Here is a 21,798-nt window from a genome sequence, read left to right on the forward strand (position 1 = left end):
TACTTACAACAATGCAGGCAGCATTCAGTTTCTATTCCCATTAGTTCGGTTTGATTTCTCAGTCACTCAGAGGCAATGTGGAGGGCAAGCTGTGTTCACAGAGTTTGCATCACAGTGGAAGAATCCGAATTTAAAAAATCACAATCTTTAAAAATGTTCCCTGAAACTTGCCCAACTTTTACCCTGACATAAAGCCACTATCTTTATGTTTGTTATATTAACATCCTTAAAAAGAGAGAACAAAATCTGATAACAACCTACAGAGACATGATAGACCCATGGTGAATTGTCTCTCAATATTTTTTGTTAAGTTTTCTGGATACTGTTGCCAAAATTATCTTACTAAAATACATTTTTGTCATGTAACTCAGTGATTGCAGCCTGCTTTTCTGTGTTACGGATTGCTGGTCCTTTATAAAATATGCTATTATAGAACCCATGTTTTACTAATACCCCGAGTAAGCCATGGACATAGTTTCCCTCTGTGTTTTTGCCCATGTTTCTCTTGTGTATAACTTACTTTATTTCTCTTGTTCTCAAACTGATAAGATCTTCAACCTTCAAGAACCAGCTTATTTGTCTTTTTCTGTTTGACTTTCTCATTACCCCCCCAAACTTCTTGATGCTCTCAGAATATTTTGTGTCTATATCTTTTATAATGCTCATTGTTTCTGTTTCCATGCTGCCTCCTCCACTGGACTATGAACTCTTCAAGGTCTTAATTTGAGATTGTGTTTCCTCACAGAGTACTTTAGATATAATAAGAGCTTGATAGAAGTTTGTTGAATTAATAAGTGTATAATTCCATGGTGAGTGCCCAATAACATTTTTATTTTGATGATGATATAATTCAGCTACTAATAAGAGTCTCCTTGCAATCTCTGCATGTAAATCTTCCCCCCCAAATTCTATCCATTTTAATTATCTTGTGCTACTCTGTAATTATCTGATGTTACTGTGCAAAAAAATGCTGTTTATTGCTATTGCATATTTCATTGTAAGTGTAGATACAGGTGGGATAAAATGTAGGTCTATCAGAGATATGGACATGCCTGAAAAATTGTCCTTTGATTCACAGATCTGCACTTGGGGCTATGATATAGTTGTTACCACTTATTTAACACTTATTGGATAGACAGGCTCGAAGCTAAAGTCTTTTATTAGGGTCAGTCGAAAGGGGCTAGAACTACATAAGTACCTCAGCAGTATGTTGAGAATGGCAAGAGTACCTTCTTCAAAGACATATGGCATCCTCACTAGGAACAGGAAATTTTAATAACATCAACAGTGGCCTCCTTAATGCAGATTTGAAAGCCAGTGAAGAGTTCTTTTGTTTTCTCAGAGTGCTGCTGATTCTAATTCTGTACAGACTGGTAGTGTTCTTTACTTATGTTAAAGGAATATGTGTATTATTGCTTATATCATGTCCAACTCTTTGTGGCTGCATGGATTGTAGCCTGCCAGGCTCCTCTGTCCATGGAATTTTACAGGCAGAAATACTGGAGTGGGATGCCATTTTCTATTCCAGAGGATCTTCCTGACCCAGCAGAGATTGACCCCATATCTCTTGTGCGTCTTGCATTGGCTGGTGAATTTTTTATTGTTAGTGCTGCTTGGGAAGCCCAAGGTATAAAACTGAGAAACAGAAATTGAACCTACTGGTAGACCGCTGGTAGTGTTGTTGTTCTCATTTAGTTTGCTAAGTTGTGTCCAACACTTTCATGACCGCATGGACTGTAGCCCTCTAGGCTTCTCTGTCCATGAGATTTCCCAGGCAAGAATACTGGAGTGGGTCGCCATTTCCTTCTCCAGGGGATCTTCCTGATCCAGGGATTGAACCTGCATCTCCTGTGTCTCCTGCATTGGCAGCAGGATTTTTTACCTTTGAGCCACCAGGGAAGTCCTTATATATATGAGTATTACTCTATGAAGCACCATCCTTATGACAACCTTGCATATTATTTTCTTACTGATTTTTGAGAGTGCTTTGTACATTAAGGACACTGACCTCTCTCCACCCTTTTGGCATGCACACGCTTTTTTGCTTCTTTGTAATGATTTTAACTTTAAATCAAGTAACAGCTATCAGATTTTTCTTTTATAGTATTTGGTATTCTTGCCGTAAGGAAATCTGCCATTGTCTTAAAGTTATTTTGGAAGTCGCTGGATTTTCTAACTTTCTGGTTTTATTTTATTTTATTTATTTTTTTTACATTTTTTTGGTTAAAGTGTAAGGGGACAGAATCACCCCTATCCCCAAAGGCTGTATGCTTATCCTAGTTCAGTGTATTGAATAATCCCCTTTTCCCCAACTCAGTGAAATATCATCTGTAGCCTATACTGTGTTGCCATCGGTACATGAGTCTGAATTGGAACTCTTTTTTTATCCCCCCATTGATTTCTTTCTGTGTTTGTACCAGTTACAGTTGTCAAATAATACATTTTAAAGGCAGTCTAGGTTTGTCGTAGCTTTTCTTCCAAGGAGCAAGCATCTTCTAATTTCATGGCTGCTATTAGGATGGTGTCATCTGCGTATCTGAGGTTATTGGTATTTCTCCCAGCAATCATGATTTCGGCTTGTGCTTCATTCAGCCTAGCGTTTCACATGATGTACTCTGCATGTAAGTTAAATAAGCAGGGTGACAATGTACAGCCTTGACGTACTCCTTTCTTAATTTGGAACCAGTCCGTTGTTCCATGTCTGGTTCTAACTTTTGCTTCTCGACCTGCATACAGGTTTCTCAGGAGGCAGGTAAGGTGGTCTGGTATTCCTGTCTCTTGAAGAATTTTCCACAGTTTGTTGTAATCCACATATGCTAAACTCAAAGGCTTTAGCATAGTCAGTAAAGCAGAAGTAAAGATTTTTCTGGAATTCCCTTGGATTTTCTATGATCCAGTGGATGTTGGCAATTTGATCTCTGGTTCTTCTGCCTTTTCTTAATCCAGCTTGTATTTTTGAAAGTTTTTGGGTCATGTATTGTTGAAGCCTAGCTTGAAGGATTTTGAGCATTACCTTGCTAGCATTTGAAATGTGTACCACTGTACAGTAGTTTGAGCATTCTTTGGCATTTTCCTCCTTTGGGATTGGAATGAAAATTGAACTTTTCCAGTCGTGTGGCCAATGCTAAGTTTTCCAAATTTGCCGGCATATTGAGTGCAGCACTTCAACAGCATGATCTCTTAGGATTTGAAGTGGGTCAGCTGGAATTTCATCACCTCCACTGGCTTTGTTTGTAGTAATGCTTCCTAAGGCCCATTTTACTTCATACTCCAGGATATCTTACTCTAGGTGAGTGACTACACCATCATGTTTATCTGGTTTATTAAGACCTTTTTTGTACAGTTCTCCTGTGTATTCTTGCCACCTCTTATTAATATCTTCTGCTTCTGTTACGTCCATACCATTTCTGTCCTTTATTGTGTTTATCTTTGCATGAAATTTTCCCTTGGTATCTCTTATTTTCTTGTTGAAAATTGAGTATCTGTGTGTCAATTCCTAAGGATGCACTGATGAGCAGAACAAATAAAAATTCTACCTCCATGTACTTTGCAAGGAGTTGTGACTCCTTGCAACTCCATGCTCTTCGCATGAAGCAAAGAGCAGACTCATTGGAAAAGCACCAGATTCTGGGAAAAATTAGGGGCAAGAGGAGAAGGGGGTGACAGAGGATGAGATGGTTGGATGACTTCACTGACTGACTAACTCAAACTCATGTCCATTGTGAGAGAGTGAAGGACAGGGAAGCCTGGCGTGCTGCAGTTTATGGAGTTGCAAGCAGTTGTACTTAGCAACTGAGCAGCAACAACAATCTCCATGTAACTTATTTTAGTGGGACGAAGAAATACAAATAATGTAATGTGTTAGGTGTTGGCCTTAAAAAATTTTCTTTAGGAAAATGATTCAGGATCAACAAACCATCGAAACTGGGGATCTGCAACCATGACAAGCCTTATGCAGGTCCCTACAAAGGAAGGAGGAGGGGACTCTTTTTATTTATTTATGTTTTTGCCTGTTCTCAGTTTTCATTTGTGTGCAGATTTTTTTCTAGTTGCTGCTTACTGAGGTGGCTTCTCTTGTTGTTGCAGAGCTCAGACTCTAAGGTGTAGCAGTCTTCAGTAGTTTCTGCTTTCAGCTTGTAGAACACTGCCTCAGTTGTTGTGGTACATAGGCTTAGTTGCTCTGAGACCTGTGGGATCCTCCCATATCAAGGATCAAACACGTGTCTTCTTCATTGGCGGGCAGATTCTTTACCACTCAGCCACTAGGGACGCTCTGAGAGGACTCTTAAGGAAGTGAAAATAAATTGGGAGGGTTTAGTAAAAGAGTCCATTGAGGGAACTGAGAGGTCAAAATAAGTGACTTTTCATTGACTGAGTGATGATAGTTTCTCATTGGCTGAGCTCTTGCCAGTGAAGAAAAGGACTGGTTCCTCCTACTGGTCGCCACACTCTTATTTTAACTGAGATTTCTGTTTATTAAATTTTATGAAAGCAAAATAATTAAAAGAGAATTGGGAGAGTATTGGGAATATTGGAACAAAAAGAATGTTTTACAATATTAAATAGAGTGTGTGTGGAATAGTTTTGTTTAGATTTGTGTAAAGAATTTTTAGATGAGTGAATCACTGGGAAATCTGGCTCACTGGGAAAGTCCAGTCTAGTAGAGTGTCAGTAGTTGCTAAGGGAGAGCATGTTTGGCATGTTTCGGAATCCTGCAAGGAGTTCATTGTGGTTGCAGCAGGACATGAAGAGTAGCAGAACATGAGGTTAGAGAGGCAATAGGAGGTAAAGACGATTGGCTTGAACCTGTATGGCCTCACAGACTAATGTAAGAAGTTTTGCTTCTTACTGAGTGATCCGAAGAGCACTATAGGGTTTTAAGCAAAGGAATGACATTTACTGATGTATGATTTAAAAGGAGGCAAAGACATCACGAAAGTTTTGCAACAGTTCAGGCAAGAGATTATGGTAACTTGGATCAGTGGTAGCAGTGAAATCAACAAAAAGTTCTTGGGGAAAAAAAAGTAGTTAAAATTTGGAAATAAAATGAGGATAGACGCAATTAGCTTTTCCGAAGGTCTGGATGCAGGATTATACCATCCTAATGAAAGAGATGGGAATACCAAACCACCTGACCCACCTCTTGATAAACCTGTATGCAGGTCAGGAAGCAACGGTTAGAACTGAACATGGACCAACAGATTGGTTCCAAATAGGAAAAGGAGTACTTCAAGGCTGTATATTGTCACCCTGCTAATTTAACTTAATGCAGAGTACATCATGAGAAACACTGATCTGGAAGAAGCACAAGCTGGAATCAAGATTGCCGGGAGAAATATCAATAACCTCAGATATGCAGATGACACCACCCTTATGGCAGAAAGTGAAGAGGAACTAAAAAGCCTCTTGATGAAAGTGAAAAAGGAGAGTGAAAAAGTTGGCTTAAAGCTCAACATTCAGAAAACTAAGATCATGGCATCTGGTCCCATCACTTCATGGGAAATAGATGGGGAAACAGTGGAAGCAGTGTCAGACTTTATTTTTTTGGGCTGCAAAAATCACTGCAGATGGTGATTGCAGCCATGAAATTAAAAGACGCTTACTCCTTGGAAGGAAAGTTATGACCAACCTAGATAGCATATTAAAAAGCAGAGACATTACTTTGCCAACAAAGGTCCATCTAGTCAAGGCTATGGTTTTTCCAGTGGTCTCGTATGGATGTGAGAGTTGGACTGTGAAGAAAGCTGAATGCCAAAGAATTAATGCTTTTGAACTGTGGTGTTGGGGAAGACTCTTTGAGAGTCCCTTGAACTGCAAAGAGATCCAACCAGTCCATCCTAAAAGAGATCAGTCCTGGGTGTTCATTGGAAGGACTGATGTTGAAGCTGAAACTCCAATACTTTGGCCACCTCATGTGAAGAGTTGACTCATTGGAAAAGACCCTGATGATGGGAGGGATTGGGGGCAGGAAGAAAAGGGGACGACAGAGGATGATATGGCTGGATGGCATCACTGACTCAATGGACATGAGTTTGAGTAAGCTCTGGGAGTTGGTGATGGACAGGGACGCCTGGCGTGCTGTGATTCATGGGGCCGCAGAGTCGGACACAACTGAGCAACTGAACTGAACTGAACTGATAACTTTCAGGCTTCCCCGGTGGCTCAGTGGTACAGAATCCTCCTGCCAATGCAGGAGATGCAGGAAATGGTAGCTAACTCCAGTAGTCTTGCCTGGAAAATCCCATGGAGAGAGGAACCTGGCTGGCTACAATCCTTGGGGTCTGAAGGAGTTGGACACGACTTAACCGACTGAGCATGCACACACAACTGATATCTTTATTGCCTATCTGTTTATCTATGGTATAAAAATCCTTTATATGTAATAGTCACATTTAGTCTCATTTAAATTCAATAATTTGGCTTTGTTGTTTAAAACACTTCAGTGGCATTCTGTTGCACTCTGTATAAAATTTATTCTCTTTACCATAGCCAATAAGGTGTGCATTATCTGGAACCTACATATGTGTCAAAACTTAGCTACTATAAACAATTTTTTCTTCAGTTTCTTGAATACACGCCAGCTTCTTCTGTGCCTTAGAAGTTTGCACTTGCTTCTCTTTCTGTTTGAAAGAGTCCCCACCACCTACCTCACTTTTTGCCTATTTAGCTTATTTATGTATTTTATGTCTCAATTTGTTGTTTCTTAGGCAGGCCTATTTAAGGTAAATTATTTCCTTGTTTCTCTCTCCCATGCCTTTCTCTTTCTCAGCCATTTGGTTTTTTTCAGTTTTGGTGTTTCTTGCAGTTATTTTATTTCTCCGTTCAATGTTTTTGTTTTATTTGCTTTGCATTTGTTTGTTTTCTTTTCTTTGGGATCTCTCTGAGGTAAGAACTGATTCTAACTCTTTCAACTTTGTGTTTCAGTGCTAGTGTGGTGTCTGGCCCATAGACTCATTCAGTAAATAGCTGCAGGTTGGATTGACTGACTAGATTAATGCACAGATGAACAACCAAAATGTTTACTTTATATGCCAGAGTAGCAGCCCTGGGCATTACACCTAAGTTATATTTTTATTGTGTTGTTATTTTGCTACTCTCCTTGTTTAATCAGCCATTGCATATTGCTAATTGTAAGATGATCATATATGATTCTTTATCACCAGAAGACAGTTTCTTCCTTGAAATTGATTTGGTTATTACAATTAGGCAAATTCTTATGTTTCAGAAGATAGCTGTAGTCATATAGTTATACTGCCTATTCCAATGATGTGTGAAAGGAAGTGTGAAATAATAGCTTTAAAGATGTTTCCTACCCCCACCCCTTTTTTCCCTTGAAGCTATTATCTTAAAGCAAGAAAGGGAAAAATGAGAAATCTATGGTGTGAGTTCAGGTTTACTACTGTAAGTATATAAGAAAGGCCCCTGTTACCATGACAACAAATGCATAAATTTCAAATGGAAAATTTTCAACGTAGGGAACTGATAAAATTGTAGCATCCCTATTCTCTTAGTATAGAATTGCTCTTTGGCAAGTTGTAAAAGAAATTCTGAAATTCCCTACTAAAATTAATACTAAAATATTCCTATAATATTGTTTTAAAGTAATTTATTATGAGTTAAAACTGTACCAAAACAATATACTTTCATAGATCTGTCATACAGAAAGTTAAGCATTTGATTTGACATTAAAAATTACTTTTCTAACCTGTCCTATATCTTTGCTTAAATGGTAAATAGTTTAATATATTGCAAGTTTTTGACAATAGAAAATGACCTGCCACTTTATAGATTCCTTTGCCTTAAATGCTTTCTAACTCCAGTGCAGGAAGGCTGTTAAGCTTTAAGTGCTCTGTCATATTGGCAGGCTTTTATAGTCGAATTGAGAACAGCAGTGAGCAATGATGATGGAAAACGATGGCAGGTAGTCTTAAAACACCATGAAGCACAGACGATTGTGTGTAATGCCTTGAATTGAATCCTTTTTGAATGAAATGATCAGCCATATGTGCCACCCTTATGGACCCTGTAAGAAGAGGAGAAGAAATGTGCCCTAATGCTAACTGTGCATGAAATTGCAGTGTTAGGAGATATTGACCAGATGTTTCAATCTCAACAAATAGCTTGTTATGTGACTGAGTGAAAATATCTTTGCAGCTTTGATCACATACACCTTGAAAGAAGGGGTAATTTAATAGAGGCTGTCATAGTTCATCATCGTCAATAAACTTTGACTTGACCTTTGCCTTATGCTTTTGATGTTGCTTCTGATAAGCGTTGATGGGCAGATGTTTACTGCCTTGAGGGATTTTTCTTTTTATAATGTGTATGCTAGAAATCGTAAAGAAGGATTTTTCTCAGTTCTTCTCTTGCTCTTCGGTTATTATTTGGATTCTTTCTCTGTGGATTTTGTAGAATTTCTGCACAAATACATCTGAGTGACATTTTTACCTTTAAAGTCCCACAGTGGTTTTTCTCCAAAAGTTTCTTATTCTCCTCACCTCTCTGTCCCAGTTTTAATTGGCCACAATTGGCTTCTGTGGTGATTTTTTTTCTTGTTTCATATACTGTATATTGTTTTTTTTTTTCCTTGTAGTTTGAAGTGATGGATATCTTAGAAAAGCATCATGATTTGCTGACTTTTACAGTTGAGAACAGTGATAGCTAGAGAGATTAAGTTACTTATTCAAGGTTACTCTTTTCAAAGCTGGCTGCATGTCTGAGAACTGATGACACTCTTCCCAGTAAAATTTTCTTTAGTTCACTTTCTTTCCTATATCTAGAGTAGTGATTGAGAGTATACCTTCTAAAATAATCCAGACTTGAACGTGCCACTGACCTATTTTCCTCATCTGTGAAATTGGAATAGTAAGTATCTATATTGTGCTTGGTGGTTCAGATTAGCTGAGATTACATAAGTAGGTAAAGCATTAACATATTGTCTAACCTAAAGTAAGGGCCCACTCATTTAACTCTCAATTATATTTTTGTTTCTAAAAGGAAGCCTTGCGTGCTGCAGTCCATGGGGTTGCAAAGAGTCGGACATGACTGAGCGACTGAACAACGACATTGTTTGTTAATTACAGTGCTTTTTAGTGGAAGGTTTTTTTTTTATTATTGCAGTTTTTTCTTAAATTGTCAGAGGAAAATATTTAGACTATATGGGGAAAATTAAAATGATTTTAGACATCATTTTTAAATTATGGTAGAAAATATAAATAAATAAAATGTCCTTTAAACTACAGCAGCTGTTGCTACTATCTCCATTACTTTGAAGTTTCTTGGCAATTTTAGGAGATGAAAAATTTTCCTTGACTCTCATAGGGTCCCTGGCTAGGTTTGGAAAATCAAACTGACAAAACATACAAATTTATTTAATATAAATTGTATGTGACATGGGAGCCTTCTTAAGGCAGTGAAGATCCAAACAAACAGTTTGATCTGTGTAGCTAGCTTTAATGAAGAAAGGGAAATCTTACAGAAATACAGTAGGTTAGAGAGCATGAGCAACTACTATTGTAATTATTCTATCGGTATAATTAACACTATTATTTCTAGGGCAAATTGTTAAATACTGAGATTACTAGAAAGGAGTTTGAATTTTATTTTCTAATGAAATTTGTAGCCTATCTGAGGTCCATGGGCTCCAATCAGGTCAAGGTATACGTGAGAGAAAGCAGGGAATCCAGTTAACTCCCCAGTTAACTGGGGAAAGCGTAGCAAGGTCTTTTTGTTAGGATTCTTCTCAGTGTCCCTTTGTCTTTGGAGATAAAGGTACTCTTTTCCTTCAGATACAGGGAGGGCACCTCACACATGAAGGTTTTATTACCTGTTTCAGGAGAGGAAAGGGATGGTAAGAGTGATCATTTTCCTGCTTCTGTCTTTTTTTTCAAATTCCTTTAGCCACTATGCCATAACTTGGAGTAGTGTGTCTTAAACCCCCAAAGTGTATTGGTTACGTATATTTACAACATCATTTCACTTTGTAAAGGAATATAACAAGTTCAGGTAATGTATGGAAATGTTACATTGAATTCTGTTTCTGAAGACTTTTTCTATAAGATTCTTTTTTTAACAAGTCAAATTTCTCCTTGTAAGATATCTCTATTTTGACCTAAAAGTAAGACTTCTTTGTGCATAGCAAGAAAATAAAAGAAAGGTAGGCCTAATTTTTAAAATCTTGGGAGAACATAGAAATAGAGTATAAATTATCGTTTGGTAGAAATCTTATTTCCCAAAGACATCTTTTGAAACGCAGATTGAATAAAAACCTGAATCCTGTTACAGCACTGTATTCAGGTGCTGTGTTATCTTTTTATCATCTGATTTTGGAGACTTTTGGAAATAAATCTGAGCTACTTATTTTTGATAAGTGAAGAAATTGAGTAACAATTTCAAATAATGTAAGTTGTTTAAAAATGTTTTTGAAAATTTAGATGAATAGTTTTGGATCAGTGGTTTTCTTGGTTAATTTGTTGCAGTCCTGTAGCCTTCTTACCTTTATGTTTGAAAAGAAAAAGTCATCTACCCTAGCTATAGCTGTGTTCTCCCTGCACCATTCCTCTTCCCCCTCCTTCCTCTCTGGTGTGGGTGGTCTAATCCCTTTTAAGAGTCTAATAAAGCTTGTGAATCCTCTCTTCTGAAAAATGTATCAGAATTTCCTTATATTTCAGAGAGTTCATGGATTCCCTGCTTTCTCTCACGTATACCTTGACCTGATTGGAGCCCATGGACCTCAGATAGGCTACAAATTTCATTAGAAAATAAAATTCAAACTCCTTTCTAGTAATCTCAGTATTTAACAATTTGCCCTAGAAATAATAGTGTTAATTATACCGATAGAATAATTACAATAGTAGTGCTTAAAAGAATAGTTAAAATTTTATTATGTGCCAATGTTATACTCCATCTTCTGTTAAACCTTTAACCCGGACTAATGGTTTATTATTAATGATATCTCCAAGTGGACTTACCCAGCTTACATTTATTGTGTGCTTTAGAAAATAGTGTATCTTTAGAATACAGTTTTAAAGAGTAGATTATAAACATTTTGATTCTAAGACCTTTTCTGATTTATCTTCATTCACTGCATTTACACAAAACTCCTTTTAGGAATACTGAATTTATTTTTAGTTCTTTAATTTCAGTAGTCTCTTTTTTGCTTCTGAACCTGCTTGTCATTCTTCTTCCGCTGAAAATTAATTTTCCCACCCAAGACCCACATGTCCCTATTTCCTACAAATTTCAGTTTTGACACAGTTTCTTGTATTACCTTTAGGGTATCTTCTTTGGTCACTCCCTGAAGTCTAATATACATGCTACTCCTATGTGCTGCAGTAATGTTCTCATTCTTTCTTGCTCACTCGCTGTCACACTTTATATATATATATAAATGATATATAAAAATATCAGAATCTGGATATAACCAGATTCCAGGCTGGTTAATACTCAGGGATTGGAAGAAGAAAACAAGCCTACTAAAGAGAGAATTGTTTCTTTATCTATTATTTACTGCAATAATGTCCAGTAGATTTCAGTGATCAGAAATACTTCTCAAATGAGCTAAATGAAGTTACACTAAAATTTATTTTTATTATATCTCAGTGTACTGTTATCGTCATCATTAGTACTCTTTAATAAGTACTGCTTTAGGCACTTTACTTTCATTATCTTATTAAATTCTCATAATAATTCTGCAAGAAATATAATTTTTCATAGAGTATATAATTTATCATCACATGACTAAATGAATTTACGTATGTCTGAGTCTAAAGTTGGCTTGTTTGTTTGATTTTTCTAGTAGGCCAAAGGTTCCCAAAATCTCTTCAGAGAAAAAGATATTAACACCTATTTAACAACAAAAATAACTAAAAACCTATTTGGGGGATAATAGTCGGATTATTGGGAATCAGTTTTTACTAATCATTTGGATACCAGTAGGTGAAAATGAAGCAGCTTTGGCAGGACAGGAGAATAGTATTACTAGTCATTGAAGAAGAATGGATTCTTGATAATATTTATGAAAATTTTCTGTTTCACCTTGACTCACTTGGTGGCATAGCAGTCATCTCAGAGAATCAGTCCTTTAAGCTTTGTGGTATATGCAGTTTTCCTAACCAACTACCTCAATTTTGATTTCCTCATCACCCTTTGCAATCTGCTTTGTTGCTGTTATTTCCCAGTTTTAACGTTTAATTTCCAATAGTTGTGCTTTATGGTTTTCTTGAAATGCCTCATTGGGTTTTCTCTTAGAAAATTTTTTATCTTCGGCTTATCTTGCAAGTATTTTAGTACCTAGGTGTTGTTCTTTTTCATCATTCTTCATGGATTGAATTAAGGTAGCATTATTTTAGAAGTGACTGGTTCTTGAGCATCATTGTCATTTATATTGTCCTAAATATTACACTTAGGTGACAAAGAGAAAATTCATCTGAAAGGTGAAGTTAATAGAAATCTTTCCATGTGTTGTTTAAGTCTCTTGATGTGAAGTTTAATATGTCATTTATTCAGCTCCTATTTAAATCCAGTTGTAAATTTCCTCCTCCTGATTTCTTACCTTATGAGATATCATCTCTTATCCTCTCATTTTTACTAAAAAACCCTCCTGTGCACCCTTTTACTTTAGAATGTTGCCTAAACTTCTTAAAGTGGCATTTAATGATCTTACCTAGCTATTGGCTCTCATCAGTCTCTTTCCTCACATATTTGTCATTGTTCAGTTTCTCACTCATGTCCAACTCTTTGTGACTGACCCCGTGAACTGCAGCACCAGGGTTTCCTGTCCTTCACCATCTCCCAGAGCTTACTCTCAGACTCATGTCCATTGAATCAGTGATGCCATCCAACCATCTCATCCTCCGTCATCTCCTTCTCCTTCTGTCTTCAATCTTTCCTAGCATCAAGGTCTTTTCCAGTAAGTCGGCTCTTCACATCAGGTAGCCAAAATAATGGAGCTTCAGCTTCAGCATGAGTCTTTCCAATGATATTCAGCACTGATTTCCTTTAGGATGGACGGGTTAGATCTTCTTGCTGTACAAGAGACTCTCAAGAGTCTTCTCCAACACCACAGTTCAAAATCACCAATTCTTTGGCACTCAGCCTTCTTTATGGTCCAACTCTCACATCCGTAATTGACTACTGGAAAAACCATATTTTGACTAGATGGACCTTTGTTGCCAAAGTAATGTCTCTGCTTTTTAATATGCTGTTAAGGTTTATCATAGCTTTTCTTCCTAGGAGCCAAGTGTCTTTTAATTTCATGATTGCAGTCACCATCTGCAGTGATTTTGGAGCCCAAGAAAATACAGGCTGTCACTGTTTCCATTGTTTCCCCCATCTATCTGCCATGAAGTGATGGGACCAGAGGCCATGATCTTCGTTTTCTGAATGTTGAGTTTAAGCCAACTTTTTCACTCTCCTCTTTCACCTTCATCAAGAAGCTCTTTAGTTCCTCTTTGCTTTCTGCTGTAAGGGTGGTGTCATCTCCATATCTGATATGCAGATGACATAACCTCAGATATGCAGATAACACCATCCTCACACGTAATGCTCTGTAATTATGCTCCTAATTGACAAATGTTTATTTTTCTTTATTTCTCTTTCTCATTATTTTTATTAACATCATTCTCATTTCTCAAACTGTGTGCCAAGGTCTCATCTGTGTGGACACAGTTTGGTTCCACAGTATATTTTAAATTTTCTAGAGAAACAGATATCTATTAGACATAGTACAAACCACTTGCTACAGATATTTCCATTTTAAAATTGGATTGCAATCTTTCTTTTGGTGGCATCATAAACTTTGTAAAATTGGGTTTCTGTGACTGAAAAAAATAAATGAGCACTGCTCAGAAATCGTTGTGAGACAAGGATGAGGTGAGTGTGGTGGTGACCAGTCTGATTTCAAGGTTTGAGAATTTTGTAGTGCTCAACAGGGACTAAATTGTTATGAAATAAATACTATGTTGCTTAGAGCTAACTACTTAATAAATTAAACTTCTTTTTCCTAACACAGTATAGGAGGCATGTGCTCTATGCTTCTACTTTCTTTTCAGTTTACAGCTATTTTTGAAAATTATGCATATCCTTCAGACTAGTTGATAATGTCACCCATCTCTGGAAGGCTCTTCTGATCCTCTCAGCTGCAATCTCCCTCCTGTGTGTTTCCTGGTAACATGGTATCTTTACTATTTCTTTCAAAATTGTATTCAACTAATTCATGTGTTTATTTAAAGTTAACAGTGATGATTTTCTGGTTCTCCTGTTAGGTGTAGTTACTTATAGTATAGTAAGAGCCGTTTCATAACATTTACAGAACTAAAGTGTGTGTTTTGTTAGTCTATTTCTAATTCTTAAAGCATTCTTATAAGATCACAGATTATATTATCCACATTTTATATTTGAAGACATTGGAATTTAAATCACTGTTAATTTCTGTCACACTGCCTACCTCTTAACCTTTGACTGTTCTAGTTACTTCTCCTTTTCCTGTTGACAGAACCGGCTTTTTGATACATCCTTAAAAATTCTATTGAGTTTGTTTGTTTTGGTTTTTATTTATTTATTTATTCATGGCTGTGCTGGGTCTTCATTGCGGCCCACAAGCTTTCTCTAATTGCAGAGAGTGGGGGTGCTCTTTTGTTACCATATGTGGGCTTCTCATTGCTGTGTCTTCTCTTGTTGTGGTGTGTGGACTTTAGGGCAAGCAGGCTTCAGTACTTGTGGCATGCAGGCTCATTAGTTGGTGCACATGGGTTTAGTTGCCCCACAACATGTGAAATCTTTCAGGACCAGGGATTGAACCCTTGTCCCTTGCATTGGCAGGAAGATTCTTAACCATTGGACCCCCAGGGAAGTCCTCATATTGATTAGGATTTGCAATGGCTCTCTGAATCAATTAATGGAGAATTGTGTTTTTAACAAGTATTGAGTTTTGGGGAATTCCCTGGCAGTCCAGTGGTAGGACTCGACGCCTTCACTGCTGAGTGACCAGATTCAGTCTATGATCAGGGAACTAAGACCCTACAAACCACACAGCCTGGCCAAAAATGTGTGTGTGTGTGTACATATTTTTTCCTAATCTGTACACATAGTATATAGCTCTCTATTTATGTAGATATTTTTCCCTCTTAGCAAACATATATAGTGTTCTCTGTACAGATTTTGCACATTTTCTTAAATTTATCCCAGTATGTTTCATTTTTTGATGTTATTGTAGATGACATTGTTTTCTTAATTTGAAATTTCAGCTGTTCCTTGGTAGTATGTAGAATCGCATTAGATTTTTTTTTAATAATGATCTTGACCCTGAGTCAGGCTTCTCCAAGCCAGGCTTCAACAGTATGTGAATTGTAAACTTCCAGATATTCAAGCTGGATTTAGAAACAGCAGAGGAACCAGAGATCAAATTGCCAACATCCCCTGGATCATCGAAAAAGTAACAGAGTTCCAGAAAGACATCTACTTCTTCTTTATTGACTACACCAAAGCCTTTGACTGTGTGGCTCACAATAAACTGTGGAAAATTCTTCAAGAGATGGGAATACCAGACCACCTTACCTGCCTCCTGAGAAATCTGTATGTAGGCCAAGAAGCAACAGTTAGAACTGGACATGGAACAACAGAGTGGTTCCAAATTGGGAAAGGAGTACGTCAAGACTGTATATTGCCACCCTGCTTACTTAACTTATATGTAGAGTACTTCATGAGAAGTGCCGGGCTGAATGAAACACAAGTTGGAATCAAGATTGCTGGGAGAAATATCAATAACCTCAGATACGCAGGTGACACCACCCTTATGGCAGAAAGCGAAGAAGAACTAAAGAACCTCTTGATGAAAGTGAAAGAGGAGAGTGAAAAAGTTGGCTTAAAACTCAACATTGAAAAAATGAAGATCATGGCATCGAGTGCCATCACTTCATAGCAAATAGATGGGGGAACTGGAAGGCGTGTCAGACTTTATTTTCTTGGACTCCAAAGTCACTGCAGATGGTGACTGCAGCCATGAAATTAAGAGATGCTTGCTCCTGGAAGGAAAGCTATGACTAATCTAAACAGCATATTAAAAAGCAGAGATGTTACTTTGCCAACAAAGGTCCATCTTGTCAAAGCCATGGTTTTCCCAGTAGTCATGTGTGGATGTGAGAGTTGGACTATAAAGAAAACAGAGCATTGAAGAACTGATGCTTTTGAACTGTGGTGTTGGAGAAGACTCTTGAGAGTCCCTTGGACTGCAAGGAGATCCAACCAGTCCATCCTAAAGGAAATCAATGCTGAATATCATTGGAAGGACTGATGCTGAAGCTGAAACTCCAGTACTTTGGCCACCTGATGCAAAGAACTGACTCATTTGAAAAGACCCTGATGCTGGGAAAGATTGAAGGCAGGAGGAGAAGGGGATGGCAGAGGAAGAAATGGTTGGATTGCCCACTCAGTGGGCATGAATTTGAGTAAGCTCTGGGAGTTGGTGATGGATAGGGAAGCCTGGCATGCTGCAGTCCATGGGGTCACAAGGAGTCGTACACGACTGAGTGAACTGAACTGAGCTGACTCCTGAGACCTTGATAAAGTCACTTTTTAATCCTAAAGCATTTATATGAGATTCTTTGTGATCTCAGATATTCCTTAAACACTCATAGATTGTCCCCAGCCAAAGCCTCAGTAGTTATTCTACATGGATTTCAGCTCATTCCTCTTTGAAACTCTTTTGCAAAATTTCTAGTCTCTTGACTCTCCTTCAGCACTTAGCTGTGTCCGCTCATTTCAGTGAGAATGCCAGGTTGTGTTTGTCTTCTTCCTCCCTCCTCCATAGTCTGTAAATTGCTTACTGGCAGAGAGGCTACATGATGTCAGGGCTTACCTTGTGTCTTTTCTATCAAAGATTACAGTCTAGCTCTTCCTGTTGGCCAGTGTTTGAAAATTCTATAGTTTTTCCCTTTTGATTTTCTTTTTAGTTATTTATAGCACAAGGGTAATTCTGAACCCTACTTCTCCCTCAGAGCTAGATTTGAAGTTAAATATGTGTTTAATGATGTACTACACTTACAGGAACAAAAATTGGGGCAGTTTATTCTGCCTTTAAAAAAGCAGTAATATAAAGCAAGTTATGACTGAAGGTTGAATCTCTTCTAGAATCTCTGAGAATGTAATGATTTTGACTTTGTTTTAGAGACTGTTATTTTCATCATTTTATTCTCTAGTACACATGTATTAAATGTGTAAGAATTGATTTTTTTAATCTTTTTCAACTTCCTTGATTATAACATCTTGACTTATTCAGATAGTTTGCTAAATACCTTGAAGCAGTGAATATGGCTTCTGTTTCTTTTGTGTATCTACTTTGGCTTACTAAACTCTCATTTTATTTATTTATTTTTCATTTATTTTTATTAGTTGGAGGCTAATTACTTTACAATATTGTAGTGGTTTTTGTCATACATTGACATGAATCAGCCATGGACTTACACGTATTCCCCATCCCGATCCCCCCTCCCACCTCCCTCTCTGCCCGATCCCTCTGGGTCTTCCCAGTGCACCAGGCCCAAGCACTTGTATCATGCACCCAACCTTGGCTGGTGATCTGTTTCACCCTAGATAATATACATGTTTCGATGCTGTTCTCTCGAAACATCCCACCCTTGCCTTCTCCCACAGAATCCAGAAGTCTGTTCTGTACATCTGTGTCTCTTTTTCTCTTTTGCATATAGGGTTATCATTACCATCTTTCTAAATTCCATTTTTATGTGTTAGTATACTGTAATGGTCTTTATCTTTCTGGCTTATTTCACTCTGTATAGTGGGCTCCAGTTTCATCCATCTCATTAGAACTGATTCAAATGAATTCTTAATGGCTGAGTAATATTCCATGGTGTATATGTACCACAGCTTCCTTATCCATTCATCTGCTGATGGGCATCTAGGTTGCTTCCATGTCCTGGCTATTATAAACAGTGCTGTGATGAACATTGGGGTGCACATGTCTCTTTCAGATCTGGTTTCCTCGGTGTGTATGCCCATAAACTCTCATTTTAGATTGGCTAACTTTTAAGTGGAAATAACTGATCCAAGGGTAAAGTTCTTTTCTTTGTCAGTATGCTGATATCAGATATTGACAGAATGTTAGCCAGTTTCCTATGGTGAAATATTCAATAGTGGAATCATAATATAACCTGCTGAATAGTTCTATTATTTGTCCATTCTTTTTGTTTTGAAGGTTCAAGTAATACTGATTTGTAATGGAAACATTTCAATTTATTTAAATTGTGATTAGGGAAGAATTATAAATCAGATTTAACCTTCATAGTGAGTTGATATAGCCCTTTTTTTCAGATTACAGTTTTTAACATATGAAATTTGATTATAATTAGGCTGAATTACATTGCAATTACTATCATTGATGTTTTCATGACATTTTAAGTTATTTAAATGATCATAGTAAAATTTGCTATTGACTTTCCCTTTTTTTATCTCACTACCTAAAGCAGACATGGTTGATCATTCAGTCATGCTTCTACATGAGTAAAAGTAAATTTTAAAAAAAAGCAGATATTTTCTGTTGTTAAATTTATAATTTACCTAAGAGTGGTTTAAAGGATTTAAAATCTATTAGGTATGGCTATTGATGCATTTTAAGATATTAAAATGCTCCATGAGGTTGACTTATTTTAATAAATTGATATCATCAAAGTTTGAATAAGTTAATTTTAAGTTATTATTATTTTTAAATTCAACAACTGATTTAGTCATATCTTTGTCCCTTCCTTTAAGTTTGAAAATTTTCTAACTCACAGAAAAATATTTGTTGTTGTTGAGTCACTAAGTCATATTCAGCTCTTTGCGACCTCATGGACTGTTGCATTCCAAGCTCCCCCGTCCTTCACTATATCCCAGAGTTTTCAAAAATTCATGTCCATTGAGTCAGTGATGCTATCTAACCATCTTATCCTCTGCTGCACCCTTCTTCTTTTGCCTTCAGTCTTTCCCAGCCTTCAGGTCTTTTCCAGTGAGTCAGCTCTTCCCATCAGGTGACCAAAGTATCAACCTTCAGTTTCAGCATCAGTCTTTCCAATGAATATTCAGCATTGATTTCCTTTAGGATTGACTGGTTTGATCTCCTTGGAATCCATGGGCCTCTCAAGAACCTTTTCCAGCACCACAGTTTGAAAGCATCAATTTTTTGTCACACAGCCTTCTTCATGGTCCAGCTCTCTGGACATCCCTACATGACTCCTCAAAAAACCGTACCTTTGACTGTTAGGACCTTTGTTAACAAAGTGATGTCTCTGCTTTTTAATATGCTGTCATGATTTTTCACAGAAAAGTATAAAGAGAAGTAAAAGGAACTTCTCTGTACCTATCATATAGATATACCAACTTTTAGCATTTTTGCTTTTGCATTCTCTTTCTTTATATAAATATATATATATGTTTTCTGAACCATTTTGTATTCTCTACTTGAGAAATTTATGCAATACTGTTTTCTGATATATTATACATATTCCAATTTCAGTGATTATTCTAATAATTTGATAGCTGTTTGATTTTATTCTTCAATCCAACATCCAGTAAGGATTAAACATTGCATTTAAATATTTGTTGTATTTCAAATAGTTTTGCTTGTATTTTTTTAAATTTTTATATTTAATTGATTGGATTTATTATATTTTATTACCCCAGCCCTCTGTGGAAGGACATTTTTCCCCCAATAATTTTTCATAACAAATAATGTCTCAAAGAATATTTAGGCATAAGTATTTTGTATTTGTATTTTGTATTTGTGGACATATATCTTCAGGGTAAATCCCTAGATGTAGAATTAGACTGCTCAATCATTAGACATTTACTGTATCTTTATCTTACAGATTTATTTTCATTATCTTTTTATACTTTCCTCATCCTTTTAGCACTAAATATATTGATACATGCATTTCTTTTCTTCTCAAATATTTGGGAACATGGTATGTTTTTGATATCTTGACTTCGTATATTGAATAGTTTGCTAAAAAGTAATAGAAACATAATAAATGTTTACAGTATCAAAATGACTGTTGTAACTAATACAAGTGTTAAAAACCTCAGGAGTTTGAGCCTAATTAGAAAAGATAACCAGTCAAGAGAAAGTATGCATTTTAAAAGACATTGTCTTTATAGCAAATAAAGTTTATGAGACTAGTGAATTAGAATTTTTAATACTATTTAGTTCTGAATAAGTAAGTTGTCTTTAAAGTAGCTTACTTGATCTGAACATAGTTTAGCATATATATTAGTGCATATATATGTATACACACACATATAAATTACATATATAATAGAGACAATCACAGCTATATACATCATTTACTTTGTGCTGTGTACCTTGTCCAGCAATACATATACATTAAATTACTTAGTTTAATCCCCAGCAACCTTATGAGATATAATTATTTGCCATTTATAGATGAGGACAGTGAGGCATAGAAATATAAGTGACATACTCTTACTTATTGAGCTAATTAGTGGCAAAGGCAAGATTTGAACCCACACAGTATTCATTATAGATTCTGGACTTTTAATGACAGTGCTTCACTACTTCTATTGGACTTGGTATTATTTTTCTGTATTAAAACTAATTAGTGACCTAAGGCTCTATATGACTTTGATTCTGAGTTCTTAATCAATCGCTCTGCTCTCTTTCTTTCCTTGCAAGAAGTATACTAATATTTTCTCTAGTTGTTTTATCAAATTTGTTATCATAAGTGGTGATACAGGAATAGAATTCCATTCATAACAGCAACAGCTGCTCACAAAGAAACCCTTTTATGCCACCATCCATGGCAGAATACTGAACTATGTGTTCCATTTTTCTGACCCATTAAAATTATTTATGTGCCCATTTTTCAGTGGATGATTCAGCAGCCGCACAAAGCAGCAACATTTTTTGGATGCATTGGGATAGATAAATTTGGGGAGATCCTGAAGAAAAAAGCTGCTGAAGCCCATGTGGATGCTCATTACTATGAACAGAATGAGCAGCCAACAGGAACTTGTGCTGCATGCATCACTGGTGGCAACAGGTCAGTGTTCTCTGAAGGCACGCTCTGTACTAATTGACTGTTTAACTGCTTGTAAAATCTGAATTCAAATCTGAGTTTGGAATTTAGACTTCATGTTTATAATTGGTTTTAATATTTAATAAACCCTTCTTCCTTATATCACTTTTCCTTAAGTTTTTTTTTCCTTTCTTGAACCTGCTGTTGTCTCCATGAAGCATAATGAAATGAAAATTTGGAGATCCTGTGTTCTTGCCTATGCTTTTTATGTGTGTGTATGTTAGTTGCTCAGTTGTGTCCAACTCTTTGAGACCCCACGGACTATAGCCCACCAGGCTCCTCTGTCCATGGAATTCTCCAGGCAAGAATACTAGAGTGGGTTGCCGTTCCCGTCTCCAGGGAATCTACCTCACCCAGGAATTTAACCTGGGTCTCCTGCATTGCAGGCAAGATTCTTTACCAGCTGAACCACCAGAGAATTAGAGTTAAGAATGGAGCACATTTTATTCAATGTTTTAGAGCTAGGCTTTTGCCAAACTGACATTAAGAAGAATGTCCTTTTCAACATATCCTGAGATTGAGATGTTAAAATAAATATTTGCACATATATATTTTAATGTATATAAAATATTACATTATATCCAGTCTCTTATGGATTACATCATCTAAAGCAGTTCTGGCAAATAGTTATCTGTTAATGCTAAACAACTTCAGTCATGGGTAGTGTACTACTCAAGAAACAAGCCATTACATTTCTATAAACAGCTTTGCTTAT

General features: G+C 36.6%; 1 protein-coding gene across 6 annotated transcripts in view; it reads left to right on the forward strand.

The window, feature by feature from the left end:
- ADK (adenosine kinase) overlaps positions 1–21,798 on the forward strand; it is a 553,238-nt gene that overhangs the window by 227,819 nt on the left and 303,621 nt on the right. For all 6 annotated transcript variants that reach the window (XM_061161884.1, XM_061161887.1, XM_061161881.1 and 3 more), the window contains one exon: positions 20,875–21,047. In XM_061161884.1, coding sequence (XP_061017867.1) covers positions 20,875–21,047 — 173 coding nt within the window. The remainder of the gene's footprint in view (positions 1–20,874; positions 21,048–21,798) is intronic.

Source organism: Dama dama, chromosome 15, assembly GCF_033118175.1.
Source record: "Dama dama isolate Ldn47 chromosome 15, ASM3311817v1, whole genome shotgun sequence".
Classification (NCBI taxonomy): Eukaryota; Metazoa; Chordata; class Mammalia; order Artiodactyla; family Cervidae; genus Dama; species Dama dama.